General features: G+C 40.2%; 1 protein-coding gene across 3 annotated transcripts in view; it reads right to left on the bottom strand.

The window, feature by feature from the left end:
• Positions 1–2,738: 2,738 nt before the first annotated feature.
• Positions 2,739–25,094, bottom strand: part of GALC (galactosylceramidase) — a 65,101-nt gene continuing 42,745 nt past the window's right edge. Inside the window, exons 11-17 of one of the 3 annotated variants that reach the window (XM_062181192.1) lie at positions 21,081–21,170; positions 20,293–20,379; positions 18,037–18,187; positions 14,872–15,052; positions 11,611–11,774; positions 9,177–9,253; positions 2,739–4,110 (exon numbers count right to left, since the gene is read on the bottom strand). In XM_062181192.1, the coding sequence (XP_062037176.1) occupies positions 3,964–4,110; positions 9,177–9,253; positions 11,611–11,774; positions 14,872–15,052; positions 18,037–18,187; positions 20,293–20,379; positions 21,081–21,170 (897 nt within the window). In that variant the 3' untranslated portion in view covers positions 2,739–3,963. The remainder of the gene's footprint in view (positions 4,111–9,176; positions 9,254–11,610; positions 11,775–14,871; positions 15,053–18,036; positions 18,188–20,292; positions 20,380–21,080; positions 21,171–25,094) is intronic. The other 2 variants (XM_062181194.1, XM_062181193.1) reach the window with 2 other exon arrangements.

Genomic DNA, 25,094 nt, shown 5'->3' with positions numbered 1-25,094 from the left:
TCAGAGAGAGGGAGAGACAGAGACAGAGAGATATATTCCATCTGCTGGTTTACTTCCCAGATAGTCACAATGGCTAGGACCAGGCCAGGCTGAAGTCAGGAGTCAGGAGCTTTATCTGGGTTTCCCATGTGAATGGCAGGAGCCAAAACAGCTAGGCCATCTCCCACTGCTTTTCCCAGGCCATTATCAGGAAGCTGGATCTGAAGTGGAGCAGCTAAGATACAAACTGATGCTCACATGAAATGCCAGGATAACATGCAGTAGCTTTACCTACTATGCCACAATGCCAGTCCCTCATCAGAGAAATTCAGCCTCAATTAAGGGTTAAACTGAAAAAGAATAGGGGCTGGTGCTTGGCATAGCAGTTTAGACACAGCTTGGGACATCACATCCCATAATGGAGTGCCTGGAGTTAAGTCCCAGCGCTGCTCCCAGTTACATCTTCCTGATAATATGCACCCTGAAAGGCAGCAACTGATAGGTCAAGCAGTTGGGTCCCTACAACTTACATGGGAGACCTGCATTGAGTGCCTGGCTCCTGGCTTCAGCCTGACCCAGACCCAGCCATTGTGGATACATGGGAATAAACCAGAGAATGCGAAATCTTTGCCTGCCTGCCCACCACCCCTGACCCTGCCTCACAAATAATTTTTTTTAATTAGAAAAAACAACACAAAGCACAAAAGAATATGAATTAAGTAGAACTCATAAATACTGTTGATATAATTTGAAAATAGTTTCATGGATTCTAACAAATATAAATATATATTTAATGTAAGACCCAGCAATTTCAGTCCTCAGTATTCATCCAGAAGAACTACAAATATATGCCTACACAAAGATCTGCATGTAAATGCTAACAGCCCTTTTATTTGCAATACCAGAAATTGGAAGGAACAATTAACAAATCTGGTATATTTATCAAAGGGAATGTTCTTGAGAAACAAGAAGAAGCAAATCATTGACTGACACACAGTGGACAACTCAAAAGCATCTGTATATATGAAATACATGAAACTTGTATAACTTAGATAAAAATCTTTTAAAACAATAAAATAAAATTTTCTAACAGCTATAAATAAAAGCACCCTGCTAAAAGAAACCCTTCAAAAAATATCCTACAGGAAGGATCTCTGTGAGACCCCAGTGGAAAGAAGGGGCCATCAAAGAAGGATGTACTTTTCTCTGAAGGGAGGAGAGAACTTCCACTTTGCTTATGGCCTTGTCCAAATACTGATGCAGTCTGAGGTCACAAAAAGCTTCCACAGCCTTGGCGGCTCATGGCAAGAGCCTCGGATGATCACTGAGATCATAAATAAGAGTGTTAATTGTTAAACGAACAACAGAAGTCATGTGCACTTACTCCCAATGTAGGACCTCTGTCCTTAATGAGTTGTCCTATGAGCATTACCTGTAAAACTTGTTCTCGGCCATTGCCATGGCTCAGTAGGCTAATCCTCCGCCTGCGGCACTGGCACACCAGGTTCTAGTCCCGGTCGGGGCGCCGCATTCTGTCCTGGTTGCCCCTCTTCCAGGCCATCTCTCTGCTGTGGCCCGGGAGTGCAGTGGAGGATGGCCCAAGTGCTTGGGCCCTGCACCCCGTGGGAGACCAGGAGAAGCACCTGGCTCCTGCCTTCAGATCAGTGCGGTGCGCCAGCCACAGCGCACCAGCCGTGGCGGCCATTGGAGGGTGAACCAACGGCAAAGGAAGACCTTTTCTCTATCTCTCTCTCTCACTGTCCACTCTGCCTGTCAAAAAAAAAAAAAAAAAACTTGTTCTCAAACTGTACTTTATGTTGTGTGGGTGGGTGGGTGCAAACTGCTGAAATCTATACTTAGCATAGAGTTGGTCCTCTACATATAAAGTTAAACTAAAAATAAGCCATAATTAAGAAGGGGATGGGAGAAGGAGTAGTTGGTAGGACGGGAGTTGGGGTGGGAAGGTAGGTATGGGGGAAAGAACCATTATATTCCTAAAGTTGTACTTATGAAAAATGCATTCATTAAATAAAAGCTTTAAAATAAAAGAAAGAGAAACCCTTCACAGGAGTCCATAGCATATGATGTCATTGTTGGATGTTTTGAAACAAAGAAAACTGACCTATAATGACAGAAATCCTATCAGTAGTTGCCTAGATTGATAGTGAGGGCAACTGACAGCATGGGTGTATAAGAGAACTTTCCATGGTGATGGAAATGTTCAACAGCTTGATTGAAGAACTGGTTACATGAGTTTTTCATTTTTTCTTTTTTTTTTTTTTTAATTTTTGACAGGCAGAGTGGACAGTGAGAGAGAGAGAGAGACAGAGAGAAAGGTCTTCCTTTGCCGTTGGTTCACCCTCTAATGGCCGCCGCGGTAGCGCGCTGCGGCCGGCGCACCGCGCTGTTCCGATGGCAGGAGCCAGGTGCTTCTCCTGGTCTCCCATGGGGTGCAGAGCCCAAACACTTGGGCCATCCTCCACTGCACTCCCTGGCCACAGCAGAGAGCTGGCCTGGAAGAGGGGCAACCGGGACAGGATCGGTGCCCCGACCGGGACTAGAACCCGGTGTGCTGGCGCCGCAAGGCGGAGGATTAGCCTGTTGAGCCACGGCGCCGGCCTCATTTTTTCAAAACTCATTGAACTGTACACTTTCAATGAGAACATTTTATTGTTCATAAAGTATACTACAAAATTAGTTTTGAAAATACATAGAGATCTGAACTGGAAATAACTTAAACTTGGTTTTAATTAGAAACTTTTCTCTGTTATCTGACTTACTCCAGTAATTAGCTTTTGTCTTCCAAAGTAATGTAAAACTTTATTGTATCTTAGCCTAGTTAGACCATTAAAAATTCCTAAGTAGTAGAATTAGTTCAATGAATAATTCTTATAAAGAATTCCAGAATCTACTTTACCCGTGTCAATAACTGATTTTCTTCTGACAGCAACATTATGCTTAGATATAGACTACATGAGAAACACATTCTACCATATTTAAAAATATTTGAACTTTTAAAAAGTAAGTGCATCTAACTGAGCAAACATTAAGGGGTGATCCAATTCTGCGAACTACAGTAAAAAGCTAAGAGTCCTCCCCTTCTCCACATGAGGAGATAAAAGTATTCATCAGATATTTCAGCTGTTCTCAGTGCCACATGTGGGGACAGACCAGAAAAAGGCACACTGAAACGAGACACAAGGAAACCACTACAATTCTGACTTTAGACTCACTTAGAGCAGTGGCTATATTTCATTTTCCTCCTTCTTCCAGCCACCTGGGAAAATGATCACAGAGAGTACACGGATTATAAGACTAAAAGCTGAAATCACAGGAATTAAAGAATACAAATAACCCAGTTAGTCTATTAACATTTATTACTGCAGAAATAGCTGTAGAGGTAGTTTATTAATGAGGCATTTTTCAAATCTTCCTGTAATTCTAAGGCCACGAAAAGCATCATCTTATAAAAGAAATATCATTTTTTTGTAAGAATAATGTGTTAAGTGGTTTTCAAAATCAGCACCTCCAGAGTTCTTCAGCTTCCCACTGTAGCAGCTCTGTCTCATGACGGGAATTTCAGTTCACTCAGACACATGGTCAGCATTCACAAACACCTCTGGCGTGATCACAGTAGAGCCACTGGAATGACTACTTGCAATAACAGGAAGAGAGCTACCTCGGTTTAACACCAAGGCTTTGACATCGGAACCACCCAAACCACTGCTAAGGACAGGACCAGTGAGCAGTCTGAACTGAGGGGACACAGTAGATAGTGTTAAAGATCTATTTGTAGTCTTCTGGAATTGGTTCTAGGAAAATCTTCCACAGGATCAAACCAAAATATATTATTCTCCCCATTTACTCTTCATTATTTTCAGCCTCCAAAGGTCCATATATTGGTCCATCAAAACAAGAATGGGCTCTGAATCAAAACCAAAAAGACAGAAAGGATATCCAAAGCGTTTTCTGTGATGTTCAGTATTAGCATGCAGCTTCCACATGAAAGTTGTCAAATTGTGCAAATTCAAAGGAGTGAGTTCCAATCGCAGCCCAGCCATTCTTCGGGAACATTACATGGGTGTTATTCCACAGAGAGTTGCCATCCAACATGCCAGAGGACAAATGACCCTGGAGTAGAGAGAAACACATCCCTTGAAAACATATGGAAATAATCTTCTGAAGTCTTGTTTCCTAAAAAATGCATAGGCCACCTACTTAGTGGAGCAAATATCTTTCTCACTCCAGACTTACCACAATGAAACTCAATTCCACAAGTCTGGGCAAAAACTTGAAATACAGGGAATGTTCCAGGAGGAAATTCTTACCTTCCTATTTAAATAGCTCCCAAGGCCCAAGGAATTTCAGAATATTTCCTTGTGCTCCACAAAATGTAAAAACAACAAAAACTGTTCATAATATTATCATAAAGTTTTAGACAAAAGTATACTATTTTTTTTTTTTGCAAAAATTGCTATTTACAAGTAGTTGCATGTACAGGTATTGTGGCTAGCAGGCACCAAGGCTTCAGTGCTGGAGCCAAAACGTCTGCTCTACCTCATTGTTTATTTAAGGTCCTCATTAAGGATCCTTGGCCCAGCTAGAAGGAGAGCAATTACCTTTTGTTTAATTTTTTGTCCCCATGTATTTACTATCACCTCAAAGCCATATGAAATTCCTACCCTTAAACTGGAAAAATAGCAACCATCAGTTAACTCAGTGGTGGGGGGGGGAGTGGAATGAGAGCAGGATGAATATTGCGGTACTTCCTGTCCTCAGGCAGACGCCATGTTCTCCTAGCTTAGTGTCTGGCACATGGTGCATGATAAATGTTAGCCATTCTTATTATTACTGTAGCGCATTAGAAAGCTGATAGTCACAGCCTAACAATTAGAGCTAAATATTTAAAACTGGCTACTCTCAAATACGGAAGAGCTGATGATTCAAAGCACTAGGCCAAGAAGCAAAACTAATTGTTCTTAAGTCTTAGAATTATAATGCAATAGGCTTTAATTTGGTTCTTTTATTTTATGACACTGAGGTTCAACAAGATTAAAACTCAAAGTCGCAAAGTTACTACCAGAACTAGGATGTGACTCCAAGTCATCCAGCTGCAAATTCATTGTCACATTCATATTACCAAACACCTGCACAGCTAGCTTCAATCCTAAATATCCTTACTGAACATCCCTGTCACAAATCATCCTAAACACAAAGCTCACCCAATAGTACTCTTCTCTTCCTCTGCCCTCTACTATCCCAGGCTTCAGCTAGTCCTGCCTCTGAAAGGCCCCTTAGACAGGACCAGCCAGGCCTACTCTTGCCCCATTTGTGCTGTCTGCTCAGATTGTTCTTCATTGTTCAGGTCTAAGATCAAACACCACCAGCTCAGCAAGGTCTTCCCCAACCTCCCTAATTAGATGATGACAGCAGGGGAGATAATTTATCTCATAAGCCCACTTTTTTCTTCATAATTATTTATTTATTTATAAGTTTAATGCTTTAGAACAGGGGTTGGGAAACTATGACCCACAGGCCAGCTACCTATTTTTATAAATAAAGTTTTCCTGGCACACACCTGTTCACTTACTTCCTCAGTAAGTCTATGCTTCCACAGTGAAGTTGAGAGGCTACAACAGAGGCCACAGAGCCCACAAAGCCTCAAGTACTGACACTTTTGCCCTTGACAGAAGAAGCTTGCCTATCTTTTTCTAAGAATTTCTGCACTGTGAAAGCAGGAAATGTTATCAGGTTTGCAAGCTGCTACAGCCCAAGCACTAAGGAAAGGTGTTTAACCAAAAGGTGTTGGATGAAACTATGAGACACATTTAGCTCTCAAGACAACCTCACAGAGGGTAGCTCCACTTGATGGATAAAGAAACAGCACCTGGAAAAGGTGAAATAACTTGCTGGAGAGTCTCTGTATGTATCACCAAGGAAACCTGAATCTGGTTCCAACTATGCCTACTCATAAGAATATTAACTTGATTCATGAAGTTCTCACCATGCATCAGGTACTGTGCCAAGCTTTCATATATGGTATCTCATTTAATCTTCATGATGTTAGACAGGATGAGAAAAACTGAAGCTAAGTGACAGTAAATCCTTGCAAGGGGAGCACAGACTTTAGTCTATCTTTCTAACCACTGTGATGCTTAAGTGCAGGGATTAAGGCATCTGACATGTTCTGGGAAGAATGAAACAAATAGCCAATGTAAAAAGGATAAAATCCTCACATCAGCTATAATTTGGAGTATGGGCAACAGAGATTATGCTTTTTTTTTTTTTTACTTACACAGCAATGATTTAATACATCAAATGCTGTTGGATGTTCTTGCAATTCAGGGAAAACAAGAAAAGAAAAGAGCCTGTCCACAGGGAGATTACTTTTTAGTTGAAGGAGACACACAAACACAATAAATGTGAGCTAAGCACTGTGAAGGGGGTCAAGTATCAAAATACACTGACAAGATGATGAGTGCCTGGGAGATAGCTTTAGGCTGGATGATTGGAAAAAGATTCTGAGTATGTGGCACACAGCAGAGATGCAAGGGAGAAACAGAGGGCACACAGATGACAGAACAAGAAATACTAGGCAGGGGGGCAGTGCTGTGGTGCAGTAGGCTAAGCCTCCAGCTGCAGTGCTGGCATTCCACAAGGGCACCAGTTCTAGACCCAGCTGCTCCTCTTCTGATCCAGCTCTCTGCTATGGACTGGGAAAGCAGTAAAAGATGGCCCAAGTGCTTGGGCCCCTGCACCTGTGTGGGAGGCCTGGAAGAAGCTCTTGGCTCTTGGCTTTTCATAGGCTCAGCTCTAGTAGTTGCAGCCATTTGGGGAGTGAATTAGCAGATGGGAGACTTCTCTCTCTCTGCCTCTGCCTCTGCCTCTCTGTAACTCTGCCTTTCAAATAAATAAATAAATCTTTAAAAAAAAAAAAAGAAAGAAATATTGGAGGAAAGGGAGTAGAGTGTGTCCAAGTCAGAAAATCCCCATCCACTTTAGTAGCAAGACAAGAGCTAATTTCTAAAAGCAACAAATTATATTATATTAAAGACATACCAGAATACATAGCTAAAAAAGTAAGAATGCTTGTATCAGAAGCACAGAATGCAAAACTGGGATGAGGAAGAAGGAATGGGAGAATAGGAAGGATGTGCCAGCTTTCAATGCAACTGTCTAAATTTTTTTAAAAAATATTTATTTATGGGGCTGGCTCTGTGGTGCAGCGGGTTAACGTCCTGGCCTGAAGTGCCGGCATCCCATATGGGTGCCAGTTCTAATCCCAGTTGCTCCTCTTCCAATCCAGCTCTCTGAAATGGCCTGGGAAAGCAGTGGAAGATGGCCCAAGTCCTTGGGCCCCTGCACCCGCGTAGGAGACCCAGAAGAAGCTCCCAGGAAAAATTAAGGAAATTCATTTTTCATATCCCATTCATGATTTTTAACAATTCATAAAATTACAAAAAAAAAAAACCCTAATCAGAAATGTACAAAAACAAAACTGAAAGACATAGTGAAAGATCTCAAAAAGGGAGAAGGTACAGCATATTCAGGTCATATTATTACTTAAAAAGATATTTTCTCCAAATTAATATATAAATTCAATGTAATATCAGCAGCACTTTCTATAGAATTAAAAACTGCTCTCAAAATTCAAAAAGTAAATGTACTAAAAAAGCAAAGATAATTTTGAAAAAGAAACAATAAAGAAGGTGCCTCCCTACAAACAATATCCACTCATTCATTTAACAAGAATCCACTGGGCTTTTGCTCTGACCATGCGCCAGACATCTGCCAGGTGCTTCCAAGAAGCAGCGACTACCATGGAGACAGACTGGTCCCTGAAGGAATGATTTCCACTGGAGGGAGCGGGACAACACACAGGCAATCAATGGGATGTGGTGGTGTAAAGTGGTGACAAAGGCATTGGAGAAAAATTAAGTAATAGCAGGAGGACTGGGAGTGAGAGGAGTACTATCTTATATCAGGTGGTCAGGAGAGAATTCTGAAGGATGCAAATGAAAAAACAAAGATTTTAGAAAGCTAACATAATTTAAAAAATGATGTCAGACAATATGAGCATAAAGTTTAGAAACGAGTCTTTGCACATACTTGAACCCCATTTTTAATTGCTATTGCAACTTAAATAATAGTATGAGAAAAATATTTTGGGGAAGAGCAGTATTTACATGAAAAAGTTTCCCTATACAGCATTACTTAGAAGCATTGTCAATTATAAACTCATGATAAAAAATAATTTTGATGAGGTCAGTGTTGTGGCATAGAAGGTTAAGCCTCCATCTGTAGCACTGGCATCCCATATGGGCACCAGTTCAAGTCTCAGCTGCTCCACTTCCAATTCAGCTCCTTGCTAATGACCTGAGAAAGCAGTGGAAGATGGCCCAAGTGCTTGGGCCTCTGCACCCACGTGGGAGACCTAGAAGCTCCTGGCTCCTGGCTTCAGATCAGTCCAGCTCTGGATGTTGCAGCCATTTGGGGGTGAACCAGTGGATGGAAGAGCTCTCTCTCTCTCTGTCTCTTCCTCTGTCTGTCTGTAAATTTTCTTCTCAAATAATTATTTTTTTAAAAAAAATAATTTTGACAATTTTTAGATTTCCAGTATGATGTGATTAATCTAGTATCTTCTCTAACAAAATATCTATGGAAACCAACCTATAAAACCTGTTCTGAGTGTTGAAAACCAAACAAATTTATATGACTTTTCTTATAAAAATAAGCTCTAATTATAGTCATGGTTCAAGTAAATTTGAATTCAATTATTCAATTATTGACTTTTCCACCAATTACTCCTCAATTTAAAAATCAAAAACAAAATTTAAGAAAATAGTGGTCAAGATTCCGTCCTTGGCTCCCAGCTTTAACCTGGCCCAGTTCCAACTTTTGCAGGCATTTGGAGGGTGAACCAGCAGATAGGAAGTCTGTCTGTCTTTCTGCCTTTCAAATTAAAACCTAATAAAAAAAATTAGTGGTATGATAGAGCTGACAGCTAGTGATTGTCATGTGGGTTTATCTGAGACATATTATCATCTGAAGGATAGGTGGTTGACTGGTTGAATGGCAGACTCCCTGCTGTTTCCATTATTTATCATACTTTCTTCCTCCCTTGTTATCACAGAACATTTTAGAAAGGCACACAAAAGAACATTTTACTTCCAGACATTCTGATCAGCAACACTTACCTTAATAGTTAATGTGAGTGTATACCATGTTTTCTCCATAATTCTAACACGCCCTGCAGCATACACAATCCATCCAGCTGTAACACAAAGATCATCCTGACTGATGCATTTTAAAATCTAAATCACAGAATCAAATAACTTGGTAGGAGTCCTGAGATAGCACTGATACATAAAGTCAGGCTTGATAGGGAACTATGGCCCATAACATCTAGATCTGTTACTGACTTAAAAGCATCCCTAACTCTGCCATGCATTCAGTAAGCATGTATTGAGATCTACTCCGAGCCAAATGCTATGAGTTCACACCACAGTACAATGTGTTAGCATCTGTGGTCCACATACACATTTATATCTGAAGGACAGACTATGCAGGATAAGAGGGGGCAAGGAATACACAAGGTTCCTGCCTGGTGTAACTGCTTCCACAGTAACAGCATCCACTTAGACTCGGAGGGGGAAAGGGATCAGTTAATTTTTGGATTTATTCCATTTGAGTGCCTGGGGACAAACCCCAGACGAGGCAGTCTACAAAATATACAGATTTAAATTCTTGCTTCCAATTCTGCCACTAACTAGTTTTTTTGAGACTGGGCAAATCAATTAGCCTCTCTGCCTTGTTTTGAATTAGAGAATCAGTGAGGTACCTTCTTGACCAGTCATGCTATGATTTTACAACTCTTGCTGTAATGTCCTTACCACCTATTACCTCCTTAATTTTTATTTATTGACAGAGGCAAGGCAAAGAGCAGAAAATTACCAAAGAAAGATATTTTATTAATGTAAGAAGAAATCAAGAATCAAGAAAGGGGCCAGAGCTGTGGCGCAGCAGGTTAACGCCTTGGCCTGAAGTGCCAGCATCCCATATGGGCACCGGTTCTAGTCCCGGCTGCTCTTCTTCTGATCCAGCTCTCGGCTATAGCCTGGGAAGGCAGTAGAAGACGGCCCGAGTCCTTGGGCCCCTGCACCAACGTGGGAGACCTAGAGGAAGCTCCTGGCTCCTGGCTCTGGATCGGCATAGCTCCGGCCATTGCGGCCAACTGGGGAGTGAACCATCAGATGGAAGACTTCTCTCTCTCTACCTCTCTCTGTGTGTGTAACTCTGACTTTCAAATAAATAAATAAATCTTTAAAAAAAAAATCAAGAAAAATCACCACCAATAAAGTCTAATTTCAGTGGAGTGAACTGTACCAAAACCTACTGAACTGGATGCAGTTCAATTTGAGCACATTTTTTTTTTTTTTAATCAAAGTTACAGAGAAAGGAGAGGCAGCAGAGAGAGGTGGGGCGGGGGGGGGGGGGGAGAGGGAGAACACAAGCGAGCTTTCACCTCTGGTTCACTCCCCAAATGGCTGCAATGGTTCAGCAGGGCCAGGCCAAAACCAGGAGCCTCAAACTCCACCCAGGTCTCCTACACAAGTGGTAGGGGCCCAAACACTTGGGCCTTTTTCTACTGTCTTCCCAGTCACATTAACAGGGAACAGGATTGGAAGCATAGTAGCTGGGACTTGAACCAAGGTTCATATGGGGTGCCAGCATCATAGGTGGCAGCTTAACCTGCTGTGCCACGATGCTGGCCCCAATTTTGGCACTTTCTAAATACCTATTGTGCATTAAAAAAAAAAACCTGTATAAATGAGAAAAGTACCATATAAATGAGAAAAGTAGAGGTGTGTTCAAGTACAAATAAGAAAACAGGATTTCTTCATTTTAAGTAGATCAATCCCTTCCCTACTATTTTCCTAAGCACAGTGGCAACAATTTTATGGTCTTGTTTTTGTTTACGATGCTTCTTGGATACCCTCTCCCTCCCACCACCACCTAATCCCAGTTCATATGACTACACACACAGCCCAGCTCACTTCTTCAATCCCCCAAAAAGCTTTCTACAATTACTTCTCTTTAACTGAACTGCCTATATCTATTCTAATTAAGTAACTCTATACTGTGCATTATTTGGTATTTGGATGCATATGCTGAATATCTTCACAATAAAATGTCCCAACACCTTGAAGTAGAGTGTTCTTATCATGCCCACAAATAAGAAGCAGGTGCTCAAAACAAAATATTACATAAAAAGTCACATACCAGAGCCAGCAATGTGGCGCAACAGGTTAAGCTGCCATTTGCAACTCTGGCATCTCATAGCAGAGTGCCAGTTTGAGCCCCTGCTGCTCCACTTGTGATCCAGCTCCCTGTTGATGCGCCTGGGAAAGCAGCAAAAGATGCCTCAAGTCCTTGGTTCCCTGCCACCTATGTGGGAAATCCAAACAGAGTTCTTGGGTCCTGCCTTCAACCTGGTCCAACCCCAGCTTTTGTGGCCATTTGGGGAGTGAATCAGGAGATGGAAGATCTCTGTCTCTCCCTCTTTCTCTGTAACTCTGCCTCTCAAATAAATAAATAATTTTTAAAAGTGCTATGAGAGATATTACTCACCTAGATCACCTGTGACTCTGTAAGATCCATTTGCAAAAATCCAGAAGAAAATTCCTTGGGCGCTTCTAATCAAAACACCACCTTTATTTACTCTTCCTGCGATGAACACACCCCCCACCTCAGGAGTCTCTATGTAAACATCACACCTTATAGTCATATTGCTCCTACAGAATGAAACAGGTGATTAGAATTCTTAAATTTTGACACTCTTAATGTAGTGCAAATATATCATTTCTCAGCAAATGCTTCCAAACTTCTGATTGAGGTGAGCATATGATTTGCTAAGTCTGAACTTGCAATGGGAGTGGGCTTCAAAAATATGCATCGATGGGGCTGGCACTATGGCCCAGTGGGTTAACTCCCTGGCCTGAAGCACCGGCATCCCATATGGGTGCCAGTTCGAGACCTGGCTGCCCCACTTCCAATCCAGCTCTCTGCTATGGCCTGGGAAAGCAGTAGAAGATGGCCCAAGTCCTAGGGCACCTGCTCCCACGTGGGAGACCTAGAGGAAGCTCCTGGCTCCTGGTTCCTCGCTTCGGATCGGCGCAACTCCGGCCGTTACAGCCAATTGGGGAGTGAACCATCAGATGGAAGACCTCTCTCTCTCTCTCTCTCTCTCTCTCTCTCTCTGCCTCTCTGCCTCTCCTCCCTCTCTGTGTAACTCTGACTTTCAAATAAATAAATCTCAAAAATATTCATTGATGATAGTTTTAAGTTTTACATGATTTAAATGGAGTCATTTTGTTGCTTTCTTTAATGAGCTATTAGACAATAATATTCAGTTTTGAAGTTTCTTAAGAACCTATATCTTGTCTCTCAATAATAAAACAACTTCTGCTCCTCACCCCTGTCTTGAATGAAAGATGCCAGTTTTTTCTAGGAACACATAAAAAATAAAAGTTTCCACAGAATTCTAAACAGGTTTATTCACATTTCCATCAGCAAAGAGAAGCAATGCAGGCAGTGCTAGTGCCCTAAGGGAGAACTTCAATTACTATATCTGATTCAGCAGGTCTGAGTCTCCTCGAGTTTGCTTGCCTAGCAAATTCTCATTGAGAACTGTTTTCCTCTACAGAGCAGGTCTCCCCATGCACAGGCAATAAAACCCTGGTTCTAGGCTCCTTGATCCATGAAACTGTCTATCAAAAAAGGGAAAAGATTCAGCCAACCAGGAACTACTAGAGCTTCTACAAGGAACTCTCCTCAAGGTTGCACTTTTAAAATGCTACCAGATACAACTCAACTTCTGGCATGACACAACCACCCTGAACCAACATGATCCCTGAAAATAAATTACTTCCTACTCAATATTTAACTGTAAGTGATAAGAAAGCCTGTAGACCATCAAGTAATAAATCAAGTGATTTATCTAAAATAAGGCTAAGAAAGTCAAGAAATCTATTTTGTAAGTGTGGGGAGATTGAATCTAGAATTATGTGGCTTTTACATTTCTGAATTTCTTTTGATCAGTGAATTTTACACAATGCAATTTTAGTACATAAAGAAAAATCTGAAAAAGGAAGCACCTACAACAGTACATAATCAGAAAGATGGACCTTTAATTATCTATTAAGAGCTGGGCTTTTTTTAAATATTTATTTATTCATTTGAAAGGCAGAGTTGAGAGAGAGAGAGAATCTTCCATCTGCTGGTTTACTCCCCAACTGGCTGCAACTGTCAGGGCTGGGCCAGGCAGAAGTCAGGAGTCAGGAGCTTCTTCCAGGCCTCCCACATGGGTGGCAGAAGCCCAGGAACCTGAGTCATCTTTCATTGCTCTCCCAGGCACATTAGCAAGGAGCTGGATCAGAAGTGGAGCAGGGGCCAGCGCTGTGGCTTAGTGGGTAAAGCCGCTGCCTGCGCACCAATTGGAGTCCCGGCTGTTCCACTTCTGATCCAGCTCTCTGCTATTGGGGAGTGGGCCAGTGGATGGAGGACCTCTCTCTCTCTCTCTCTGCCTCTGCCTCTCTGTAACTCTGCCTTTCGAGTAAATAAATGGATCTAAGAAAGAGAAGAGAAGAGAAGAGAAGAGAAGAGAAGAGAAGAGAAGAGAAGAGAAGAGAAGAGAAGAGAAGAGAAGAGATCTTTTAAAAAAGGGGGGGTTGAAGTCACAAGCTAACTAAAGCTGATTAAGTTTTTACTATTGCCATCTACTGTCAAGAGGTAAACATTTTCTGCAAAAGCTAAGACAGTGTAATTCTATTATTGATCCAGCAGATGGCAACCATAAATCAAGAAATTAACCATCCAATAAATCAGAAAGCAAAAACATGCAAATCAGTCTATTTATAAGTAAATATTACAATTGACTCCAAAAGTCCTCAATTTTTATATTAAAATCAAACTTCTCCTGCAATAATGAGTATTTAATTTGAAAAATCTGAGGAAACAATGCTATATATACAATATATTGGTACCTGCCCATAGTTGCTGGCTCACAACTCTCTCCCCAAGGCAAGCCATGGAAATGCAATGAGTAGCTCCTAAGTGCCTGCTTATTCCAGAGGAGACTTGCTCCACACCCTGGAGGAAGGACAACTGAAGAAGCTGAACACACCAGCCTAAGTTTCCCTACCCAGTCCATTAGCCATCATGCCTAGGCAGTGAAGTCTCCACAAAACTCCTAAAGAGTCCCAAGAACTTCTAGAGATGTGGTGCCCCTTTTCCTATACCTGACCCTATAAATCTCTACAACTGTACCCTTTGAAATATCTTTTGTAATAAACCAGTAAATGTGTAAGCATTTCCCCAAGTTCTGGGAACTTTTCAAGCAAATTAATGGAATCCAAGGAGGAGCTGTGGAACCCAAGATGGGGAGATAGGAATCACAGATAAAACCACCAAGGGTTTGAGAATAGCATCTAAAACAGGGAGACTGAGCCCTAAACCTGTGGAACACTATCTCCAGGTAAACAGTGTCAAAGCCGAACTGAATTAGAGGGCACCCAGCTAGGATCCACTGCAGAACTGATGGCTTGCTTGCTGGAGGGGAGAAATCCCCATAGCTTTTGCGATCACAGAAGTGATCTGTGTTGTGAGCATACAGTAGGAGGATCAGAATCTGGGTTTGAGTTAGCTTTTCCTTTCATATCTCCAGGGGCAGCAAAACAATTTCCTGATTTGTGGCCACCACAATATTCAACAATTACTACACACCTGCGGTCTTGAACAAGGAGAACCATTGAAATCTCTGCTTCAGAAGGACTCAACAACATTACAAATTATCTCAGCCAAATCCACACCGAAGATATCAATCTTACATACCATCTGTAATCGCCTATGATACTGATGGTGTTGGATGCATCAGCAGCCCAAGTAATGGGTCGTTGATTGAGAACCTGGCGTAGTGTGAAGCGATGCTCTCCAGAATCTTCAATATTGGTATAGTATTCAAATACACCAGTCTGATCGGCGAAATTTGGAGCTTCACTAAAATATGGATAATCTGTTTGGAACACAATGAGTCCTCTGTTTAGTATCAAATCCTTTTAGAATCTTTCCCCTCTGACATTTTATGAGATATTCAATACACCCTTGGAACATTTTAAAATAAGTAAATATTACTTATAACCAAAGTTCAGGGTTTAAGTCTTTAATAAAGAGATAATGACTTTTTAATATTGTCACTATTAAATATCAAGCTGATGGGTTTGAGATACAGATCCTGTGTAATATTTATTACATGCATTAGATCATTAGTATTGGGATAGGTCAAAGCTAGATTTAAATTCTAGCTCAGTCTGTCACCCTGGGAAAGTTATTTAACTACCATGCACCTTAAGTTTCCTCATTTCCAGGTTGGCAAGAGATCAAGAGAATTGAATGAGAAAATGTACAGAACATGTGTACATAAGTTAGCACCTAGAAAAGTGAATGATTTTGTTATTTCTAATATAAGTATTTGTCAAAAAAGGATCCAAATTAGTGGTCATAATCATCAACTCAGAGAACACTGGAAAAGGCACCTTATCAAGTACAGAATTTATAAATCATCTTCTACTTCTAAAATGTGCCAAACCAGTTTGGGGCCTAAGCTATCAATCCTCTTCCAATTTTATTAAATTAAATTATAGTCTTACAATAATGAAGTCTATCAAAGGACAATTTTAGTCATAATTTCTTACAGCTATTTCCACTTCATGCTTTTCCAAGTGTGTTCATATTCATTACCTCATTTGAGACATTAAGAACTCCATTATGATGTTCCAAAGCCTGGCTTATAGTTTTTAACTTTAGTTTTTAGCTTCATTTTATGGCCAATAAAAGTATGGCATTTTAGATTTGAAGGTTGAGAACTGCCTCAGTCTTCAGGTCACAGAAGAATGTTCTCATGTCAGCAGAAGTCTCCCATGTTGTTAGCTGCACCATATCCCACACAGACACTTCATCCACTGAAGCTGTCCTGTTAACTTTGCCAATTAAGCCACGGATTTCTGAGACATTTGTGTGGAGCAAAATTAATGGACTCATCTAAGAGATCATTTCAAAGAGTTTGAGGAAAACAAACCATCAAGTTCCCCTGAGGCTCACTGTTGTCTATGTTGCCCAAACAGTTGAGAAGACTCCAGTATACATCCCAAGGGGCCTTATACTCCAGTCAACTAGAAGAACATTTCCCAGGAAATGAGTTGGGACCCTACGGCAATAACTGGAAGGGGTGGTGGTGCTAGGTAAGAAGACAGAAATAAGCCTTTGTGTGTTAAGGGGGCCTAAGAAAAGAAAAGCACTTGCAGAAAAGAATGTATCAGCCTCAGAAGCATACCTTGGAAGCAGCCCAGTATTTTAAACTACAAATCCTGCTCATATCCCAATAACTTTATAGGTATTCCCAACATCTCCACCACTCAAGAAAAACTCCCCTAGAAATGCTCTTTGCCCAGTGCCAAGCAGGTTATCCAGTCTAATAGCATTGGGTAATAAAACCTCAGGAGGAATTTCACCAATTTCAAACCCAAGAAACCCTTTGTCCTGGAAAAGTGGGGGCTGGAGGGAGCAGGAAAAACAGCAGGAAGAACTGGATCCCATTCCCTTAATAAACCCCAGCCTGAATGCAAACCAGGGTCTTAGTTCTTTGCTGAGATGCCCACCTGGCCTGACAGGTCTATTCTCCCTATTAAAGACTGTAAATTGGCTTACCCAGTCTGGATGACTGAATACCCTCCCTCAGATTTGTCTGGAGAGGTACCCATCTGTTCTGATGGGTGCACTAACTCATTAACTTTGCTACCTTGCTTATCACTACTCTCTGCCTCACATCTGAAATTCTTTTCTTACTGGAAGACAAGAACCTCTATTCCAGCCACCTCCAATGGTGGCAGTCTCCATTTCTGAAGGAACAAACATCCATGCAGCCAACAAGAGGTTCAAGACACTCTCTAGTGAAGCCAGTTCCCACCTTTTCACTTTTCCACAATTACTGGTTTTAGGAACAGATAATGGAGCCATCCATCTGTCTGCAAGATCCACAAGCCTACACAACACCTACTGTCAACAAATTTTGTTGCTAGCTGAATGACCTAAGAATAGAACATATAGGGGTCAGCATGAAGGCATAGTGGTAAAGGTGTGGGTTAGGATTAGGATTAGGTTAGGGTTAGGGTTAGGGTTAGGGTTAGGGTTAGGGTTAGGGTGGGTGCCCATTCAAGTCCCAGCTGCTTCTCTTCCAATCCAGCTCTCTACTATGGCCTGGAAAAGCAGTAGGAGACTGCACCCACATGGGAAACCCAGAAGTAGCTCCTGAATCCTGGCTTCAGATCAGCCTAGCTCCAGCCATAGTGGCCATTTAGGGAGTGAACCAGTGTATTGAAGACTTTCTCTCTCTCTCTCTCTCTCGCTCTCGCTCTCTGCCTCTGCCTCTCTGTAACTCTGCTTTTCCAATAAATAAATAAATCTTTTAAAAAAAATGAATAGAACACATCTTCTAATTTTTTTCCAGTTTTCCCAAATTACCCATAATCCAAAGCTTTTCTAATAGTTTTAGGGCAGATCTCCCTGTAACACCAGGAGAGCTCTAGTACTCATGTAAACTCCCCTGTACAGCTAGAGGCTACATAATGAGCTGTGTTATCTGAGGAGAGCAGAAGTTCCCCTAAGTATCTGCTTCACCAGCACCATGGAATGCCAGAAACGAATGAGCTTTAACCTCCAAACAAAAGGAAGATGCCAAGAATGGCTACCAGGAAATAGCAAAGTCACAAAGTTTTACCAAGTTAGAATTAGAACTTCATTCTGACAATGATCTCTACATTTTTCCTGGCACTAAAAATACAGGGTCTTCAAGTTGAGATTTACCTATACCTAGAGATCTGAGAGCTAAACGAATGTGCTTTTTAACAACCACTCCATCACACATTTAATTTGATAGGTAGCAATCAACCTACGACAGCTAAAAATAGAGATCACATTATGTTTTAAGTGAAAAATACTTACCATCATCGAAATCATCCGTGTAGGTGCATGGGAAGGGCTGGGATTTTGGAGGCAGTGGGTAGCTGCCTTTGTGACCTGTGGTGAGAGTGGTGAGTGTGAACAGCTCATCCTCTTGAAGTTCCAGTGTGAATTTGCCATCACTGTCAAGGAGCTGAAAAAGACAACACCACTACATTTAGGGCCAGGTGCTAGGGCTCATTTCAACAAAATAGCTCATTTCTCTTAGAACTTCTTAAACACTTGCAAAAGGCACTGACCAATAATAAGGCCCTTAGACTCTTTTTGTCTTGAGTGAAGACTTTACAAAACTATATTTTATAGAAAGGATTTCTAAAGAATTTCACTTCATGGAGGGAAAAATAACTAGATGCCCAAAACTATTTCTATGAGCCTATTTTCCCCCTTAACCACTAGCTCTTTAAAACCTATGTATATCAATACATACAAATAAGAAACCTGCTTATTCCTGCTTTGGGATTTTAGTAAGGTACAAAAATCCTAAAATTTCATTGTTTACTCAGGTATTAAACACATAAAATGTTTTACAATTGAGAAAGAAAAATTCTGCTCATTATACATTCAATACATAGTCCAATGAACAAGTTAAGTTTATGTCAAACTTATGATTTAGCAACTTAATTTATGTAAATCACAATCTCTTCATCTACCACCTCACAGGACTGTTGTGAGGATTAAACCATATACTGGTTATAAACCAGATACTGTTGAGCTCAGTGTGTGACCAACAGGAAACACTCCCATGTCATAGTTGTTTTATGCTAAATGTAAACCTCTGAAAACACTAAAATGCCTTTCAGAATTACAATAGGCATTAGATTTATGCCCATTACATAAAAAACTGAGATCTTATTTTCTTCTTTGAATTAAAGGTTTTTTTTAATCATATCTTTGCTTTAATAACAAATTAATGGTTGGATCTATGAAATATCTAATACTGTATTCTGGCTCAGGAATAACCACAAATGATACTCTTCTTTCTAGTGGGAAAAGTTAATCTCATTATATCAGTGCTAACAACTTGTTATACAAAAAGTAGAGACTTCTTTTTTTAGAACTTAATATATAGAAGCTGATTATAAGAACATTAATTATTATAAGAAAAATGGCATATTTGTATCAATTAGGTGGAATAATGTGCTTGCTTAAGCCAATTCGTTCTCAGAAACCTTTCCTGAGAAACCACCATGTGCTAAGCTCTGCTGTAGACACAAGAGTTATAAAACCAAAAAAGGCAGAGCCCAATCCTCAAGGCATCTGATGGAGAAAAAAGTGTTTAATTAGACAGGCACATAATCCTAGATGGTTATGCACTAAGAGGGTGGGGACAGCCTCAGAGGCAATGATGCCTAAGCTGAATTTTGAAAGAGAAAAAGGTACCAGAAGCCATTCTAGGGGAGGACAGGGCATGTGCAAAGTCACAGAGTTAAGCAAGCAGGCCTGCCATGCTTTGAAAAATGCAAGAAGTTCAATCCGTGAGGAGAGGCCAGGTTAGTGGGGCATGGGCCTAGGAAGGAAAGCAGTCCACCGAGGCACCCTGAGCAAGGTACTGACAAAATCCAGTTCTGCATTTCGGACACACTGCTCTGGTACCAGTGTGGTAGGCAGCCTGGTGAGAGTTAGGTGGAAGGTTGGGAAAACAGGAGGAAGTTTCTGGAACCCAGGAGAGCAACAAAGAGAAACTGAGATAGGCAGTAGGAGTGGGGATGAAGACTGAGGAATGAGTAAGAGAAATTCGTGGATGACAGAATCATCTTCTGTACCCCATCATCAATGTGATACAGAGGATGTGTGAGGAATACAGAGTCTGGAATGAAGCTTGAATCTCTGACTGGGACAGCCAAATGATGGCAATATCATGCACCAAGATAAGCTAGAACTCAGAGAAAAACACTCCTAAAAACTTCTGTTCTGCCTTCAAAAGAAATTCTATAAAAGAAAAAAGAAAAAGAAGCACACAGTTGGGGATAACTTTATTACGCTTCAACTGTAAATTCCAATGTTAAAATTTTTGAGGCAGGTGTTATGGCACAAGCAGGTAAAGCCACCACTTGAGATTCCCACATCCCTTATTGGAGTGCCAGTTCAAGTCCTACCTGCTCCACTTTCAACCTAGCTCCCTGTTAATGTGCCGGGGAAGCAGCAGATAATGGCTTAAGCACTTGAGTCCCTGACACCCACATAGGAGACTTAGATGGAGTTTTACTGTTGCAATATGGGAACTTATTTTAAAACTACCCATAGTGAATCCAGTTGTTTGAAAAGATATCTCTCAGATGATTTTCCAAGTTTAGTATACCACACCTGTAGCTCTGGTATTTCACTCTGGGGAGAAAACACACACAAAAAAACAAGGTTGAGTGATTCATAGGACCCTCTCTGAGGATTTCTAAAATCAGGATCAGTAAGAATACACTAATTGCAATATGCACTCCATTTCTACTTAGCAAAAGATCCACCTCAAAGTTTAAATGGTAACATACTTTATTTTTTTCAAATAAACAGCAAAGAATCTTGGCAAATGTTAAAAAATATTTTAGTGCATTTGCACTAAAACTCATTATTGCATCTGTTGAAAACGTTTCTCAAAATTTTTCTGGTATTAAAAATAATTCTTTCACCATCAGTAGCCAGGAAAGGCATTGTGTTTTCTCAATTCAAATCTAATAACAGGTAGAAATAGCAAGAAACCGGTGCCTTTTGTTTTGTTTTGTTTTTTGGTGTAGAGAACTGAAAAGATCAATACTTGGAAGTTCCTTCACCACACAGTGGAGGGTTGCCCATCAATAATGACTTTGTTAGAAGCCCCAAGTGTTCCTCAAAGCCCAGAGAGCATTGCCTCCTACTGGCTTCTGACCTGTTTGATTAAAACAATCAAGAAATGGAAAACAACAGGGCGTTTGTCCATTCATATGCAGACTGCTAATATTTCATAACATAAGACTTCACTTAAGAATGGCTAGCCTTCAATAGGGTACATAAGTTCTCAAATCAAAGCACAATGAAAGTCAGATATGTTTACTTACAAAAGATCCCTTAAGAAAAAAAGTAGCAAATTGCTTGGACACGTTGAAATAAGGAAGAATTGGTCGTATACATTCAGATTGTTTATGACTCTGAGGAGACAAAAAATTACCTAAGTTATCCAAATGATGTACATGCTGGTTTCATGGGGGTAAAAATTAAATAGTTAATGCCCTAAGATTAATAGAAGTGGGGGCAGATGTGTGGCAAAATGATTAAGTTATACTTGGGACACCCACATCTCATACAGGAGTGTCTGGGTTCCAGTCCTGGCTACTCCCCATTTCCAATCAAGTTTTCCCACTATGTACATCCTGGGAGACAGCAGATGATGGCTCAAGTACTTGAGCCCCTGTCACTCACATGGGAGACCTGGAGTGAGTTCCTAGTTTCTGGTTTCAGCCTGGTCCAGCCCCAGCTATTGCAGGCATTTAGGGAATAAACCAGTGGTTGGAATATGTCCCTTTCATCTCTCTGTCTCTGTCTCTCCCTCTTTCAAATAATAAATAAATAAATAAAAATTTTGAATACTAATAGAAATGGAATATGTAATATAACAAATACAGGATTGTTTTGAATTTTAGAAGCTTTTTGTTAAACATAACTTTTATTGAATGTGTTTTGTGTGTGCCTAGTCAACAATAGCATTTTAACTGAATTAAGCTTTGAATTCATACCTAAATTCCAGATAACATTTATGGTACACACAGATTACTCTTTTTATTATAATTATTTTCCAAGTAAAATCTATCAAATAAAATGCAAAAGCATCACATCTAAATATGAGTATAACTTTCAAATACATACTCAATAAGGTTAGCTAAAAATGTATAACAAATAGTTCTCATATTCATAGTTACTACTATGAACTGGGATCAAAAGAAATATGAGACAAAATCCCTATTTTAGAGAGTTCAACAATCACAGAGCATTTATAGTACAAGGTTCTGTACCCTATACTAGGCTTTGTAGACAATAAAAAACATGTAATCATAATTAGACATTTACTATTCCACTTTGAATAACTGATAGGCAGGGAGTCAGAAACAAAAGAGCTGGGGGGTTTCCAGCAGTCTCTGTGTCTTGTAGCCCTGCATTCTTAACTCTATCCCCTTGCATGCCAAATTTGCCACACACACACACCTTCCTATGATGCACCTGAGTCTCTTCCATCGTGAAGAAGATGCCATGATGAGCCTACATACACTAAGCTGTACCTGGAGATACCATGAAAACTTTCCCAGAGATCATGAGTAGCGAGTCCTGCCCAAACTCCACCCAATTTGTATGTTCGATTAAGATATCATCTCCTACCCAATAAAGGGGGCAACTAAATGGTGGAGGGGAGCATTTCTCTCCGCATGTGCAGATCGTCCTCATGGCATGTCTCTCCTCTTGGGGCTGCCCACATTCACATATGAATGTCTACTTTCCCCATCTCTCTCTCTTTAAATAAATCCTGCTCCCATGCTTTCACTTTATCTATGTCTCTGCTTTGAATTCTTACCTCATGGGGAACTGAGAACCTGAAATAAATACAGCTGGGAGCCTATGCCAGAACAATAGCATAATTAGACAGAAAGTCAGCATGGACACGTAGGAGACTTGAACAATACTAACAAGCAACTTGCTTTGACTGACATTTACAGATCATTCTGTCCAGTCTCAACAGAAAATACGCTCTTTTCAAGTACACAAGGTACACCATATTCTTATCCATAAAAGAAGTGTTAATAAATTCAAAAGATTTAATCATACAACCCTGACAGACCACATAGAATTAAATAAAAAACAAGTAATGAAAGAACCTCTGGAAATTTCCAAAAACTGGTAAAAAGTTTTCATTTTTAATTCTTTTTAAATTTTTTAAGCTTTTATTTAATAAATACAAATTTCATAGGTACAGCTTTAGGAATATAGTGGTTCTTCCCCCCATACCCACCTCCCACCCCCACTACAAGTTTTTAAATAGTCCATGGGTCAAATGAAAAATAAAGATACTCAAAGAAATAACAGGTAGAAATTCCGTAGATTTCATGAAAAAAAAATCTATAAAGTCACGAAACTCAAAAAAACTCCAAAAGTTAAGGCAAAGAGATCAGCACATTGCCATATCATAGTGAAAATGCTGAAAATCAAAGAAAAGAAAAAAAAAATCTTGAAAGCAGCAAGAGAAAAAAATGACTTCATCTCTTACAAAGACATATTAATAATATTTAGAGTTGATTTATCACCCAAAACAAGGGAGGACAACATGTTTAAAGTGCTAACAGAAGAAAGACTGTCAACCAAGAATCCTATATTCATTAAACTACCTTTCAAAATACAAAGGCAAAATGAGGATATTCTCAAATAAAAAAAAGTTGAATTTGTTGATAGCAGAAGAAGCTTTCATAAAATACTAAAAAAAGTACCCAAAGTTAAAAGCACATGATCCCAGACAGTAATTCATATCCACACAAAAATTACTGGCAATGTTAACCATGTAATCATAAAAGACAGTAAAAAACACATACTCCTTTTTTTCTCATAACTGATTTTAAAAGTATTTTAAGAGACAACATGTACATAATTGTGTTTCGGACTTACAATAAACAAAGATACAATACAATCAATAACAGCACAAAAAAGCCAGGTAGAGGCCGGCGCCGTGGCTCAACAGGCTAATCCTCTGCCTAGCGGCGCCGGCACACCAGGTTCTAGTCCCGGTTGGGGCGCCGGATTCTGTCCCGGCTGCCCCTCTTCCAGGCCAGCTCTCTGCAATGACCCGGGAAGGCAGTGGAGGATGGCCCAAGTTCTTGGGCCCTGCACCCCATGGGAGACCAGGATAAGCACCCGGCTCCTGCCTTTGGAACAGCGCGGTGCGCTGGCTGCAGCGCACCAGCCGTGGCGGCCATTGGAGGGTGAACCAACGGCAAAGGAAAAGGAAGACCTTTCTCTCTGTCTCTCTCACTGTCCACTCGGCCTGTAAAAAAAAAAAAAAAAAAAAAAAAAAAAAAAAAAAAAAAAAAAAAAGCCAGGTAGAAGAAAAGTTGTATTTAAAATAAAGAAATGACACAAGATGACAATTAAAATCCATAGAAAATGAAAAGAACAAAAAAATGGTAAATAAGATTAAAAGAATAAATGCTATAAATAGTTGTTTTTTCTTCTCTCAGCTTTCTAAAAGAATATAAATTTATATGCAGAGCAATAATTATAACAATGTTAGATTTATAAGATAGAGGTGTGATGTATACGACAATAATAGAATAAAAAAGGGGTAAGAGAATAGTGTAATATGATACTGTTTCTATATCTCACTGGAATCCAGTTAGTTTAACTCTGAAGTGATTTTGATAGGTTGAGACATGTATGGTAAGCTTCAAAACCACCAGTTAAGAAATAACTCACAAAAATATAGTGAAAAAAATTGTTAAAGGAATTAAAATGCTACATTTTACATTTTCTTATGCAAAAAGAACGGTAAAGTTGGAAGAAAAAAGCATGACACATAAAGAAAAAAGGTCATAGATGTGAATCAAGCTATATTAATATTATATTAAGTGTGATTAGATTAAACCATTCACAAATTCAAACTAAATACAAGGCCAATATCCAACTTTTTGCTGTTGAAAGGTGATACACTTTAGATTCAAAAATACAAATAAACTGAAAGCAAAAAGAGTCAAAACAAATATCCTACTAATAGGAAACACAAGAAAGTGGTAATGGCTCAAACACTGGCAGACTAAACAGACATTAAAATGAAAAAGAGGGGCCAGGGCTGTGGCACAGCAGGTAAAGCCACCTCCTGCAGTGCCAGCATCCCATATAGGCACCAGTTCAAGTCCTAGCTGCTCCACTTCTGATCCAACTCTCTGCTATGGCCTGGGAAAGCCATAGAAGATGGCCCAAGTGCTTGGGCCCCTGTACCTGCATGGGAGACCAAGAAGAAGCTCCTGGCTCCTGGCTTCAGATTGGCTCAGCTCTGGCCATTGCAGCCATTTGGGGAGTGAACCAGCAGATGAAAGACC

This window comes from Lepus europaeus, chromosome 22 (genome assembly GCF_033115175.1).
Source record: "Lepus europaeus isolate LE1 chromosome 22, mLepTim1.pri, whole genome shotgun sequence".
Taxonomy (NCBI): Eukaryota; Metazoa; Chordata; class Mammalia; order Lagomorpha; family Leporidae; genus Lepus; species Lepus europaeus.
Note: the sequence above shows the minus strand (reverse complement) of the source record. Positions and strands in the feature narration are given on the sequence as shown.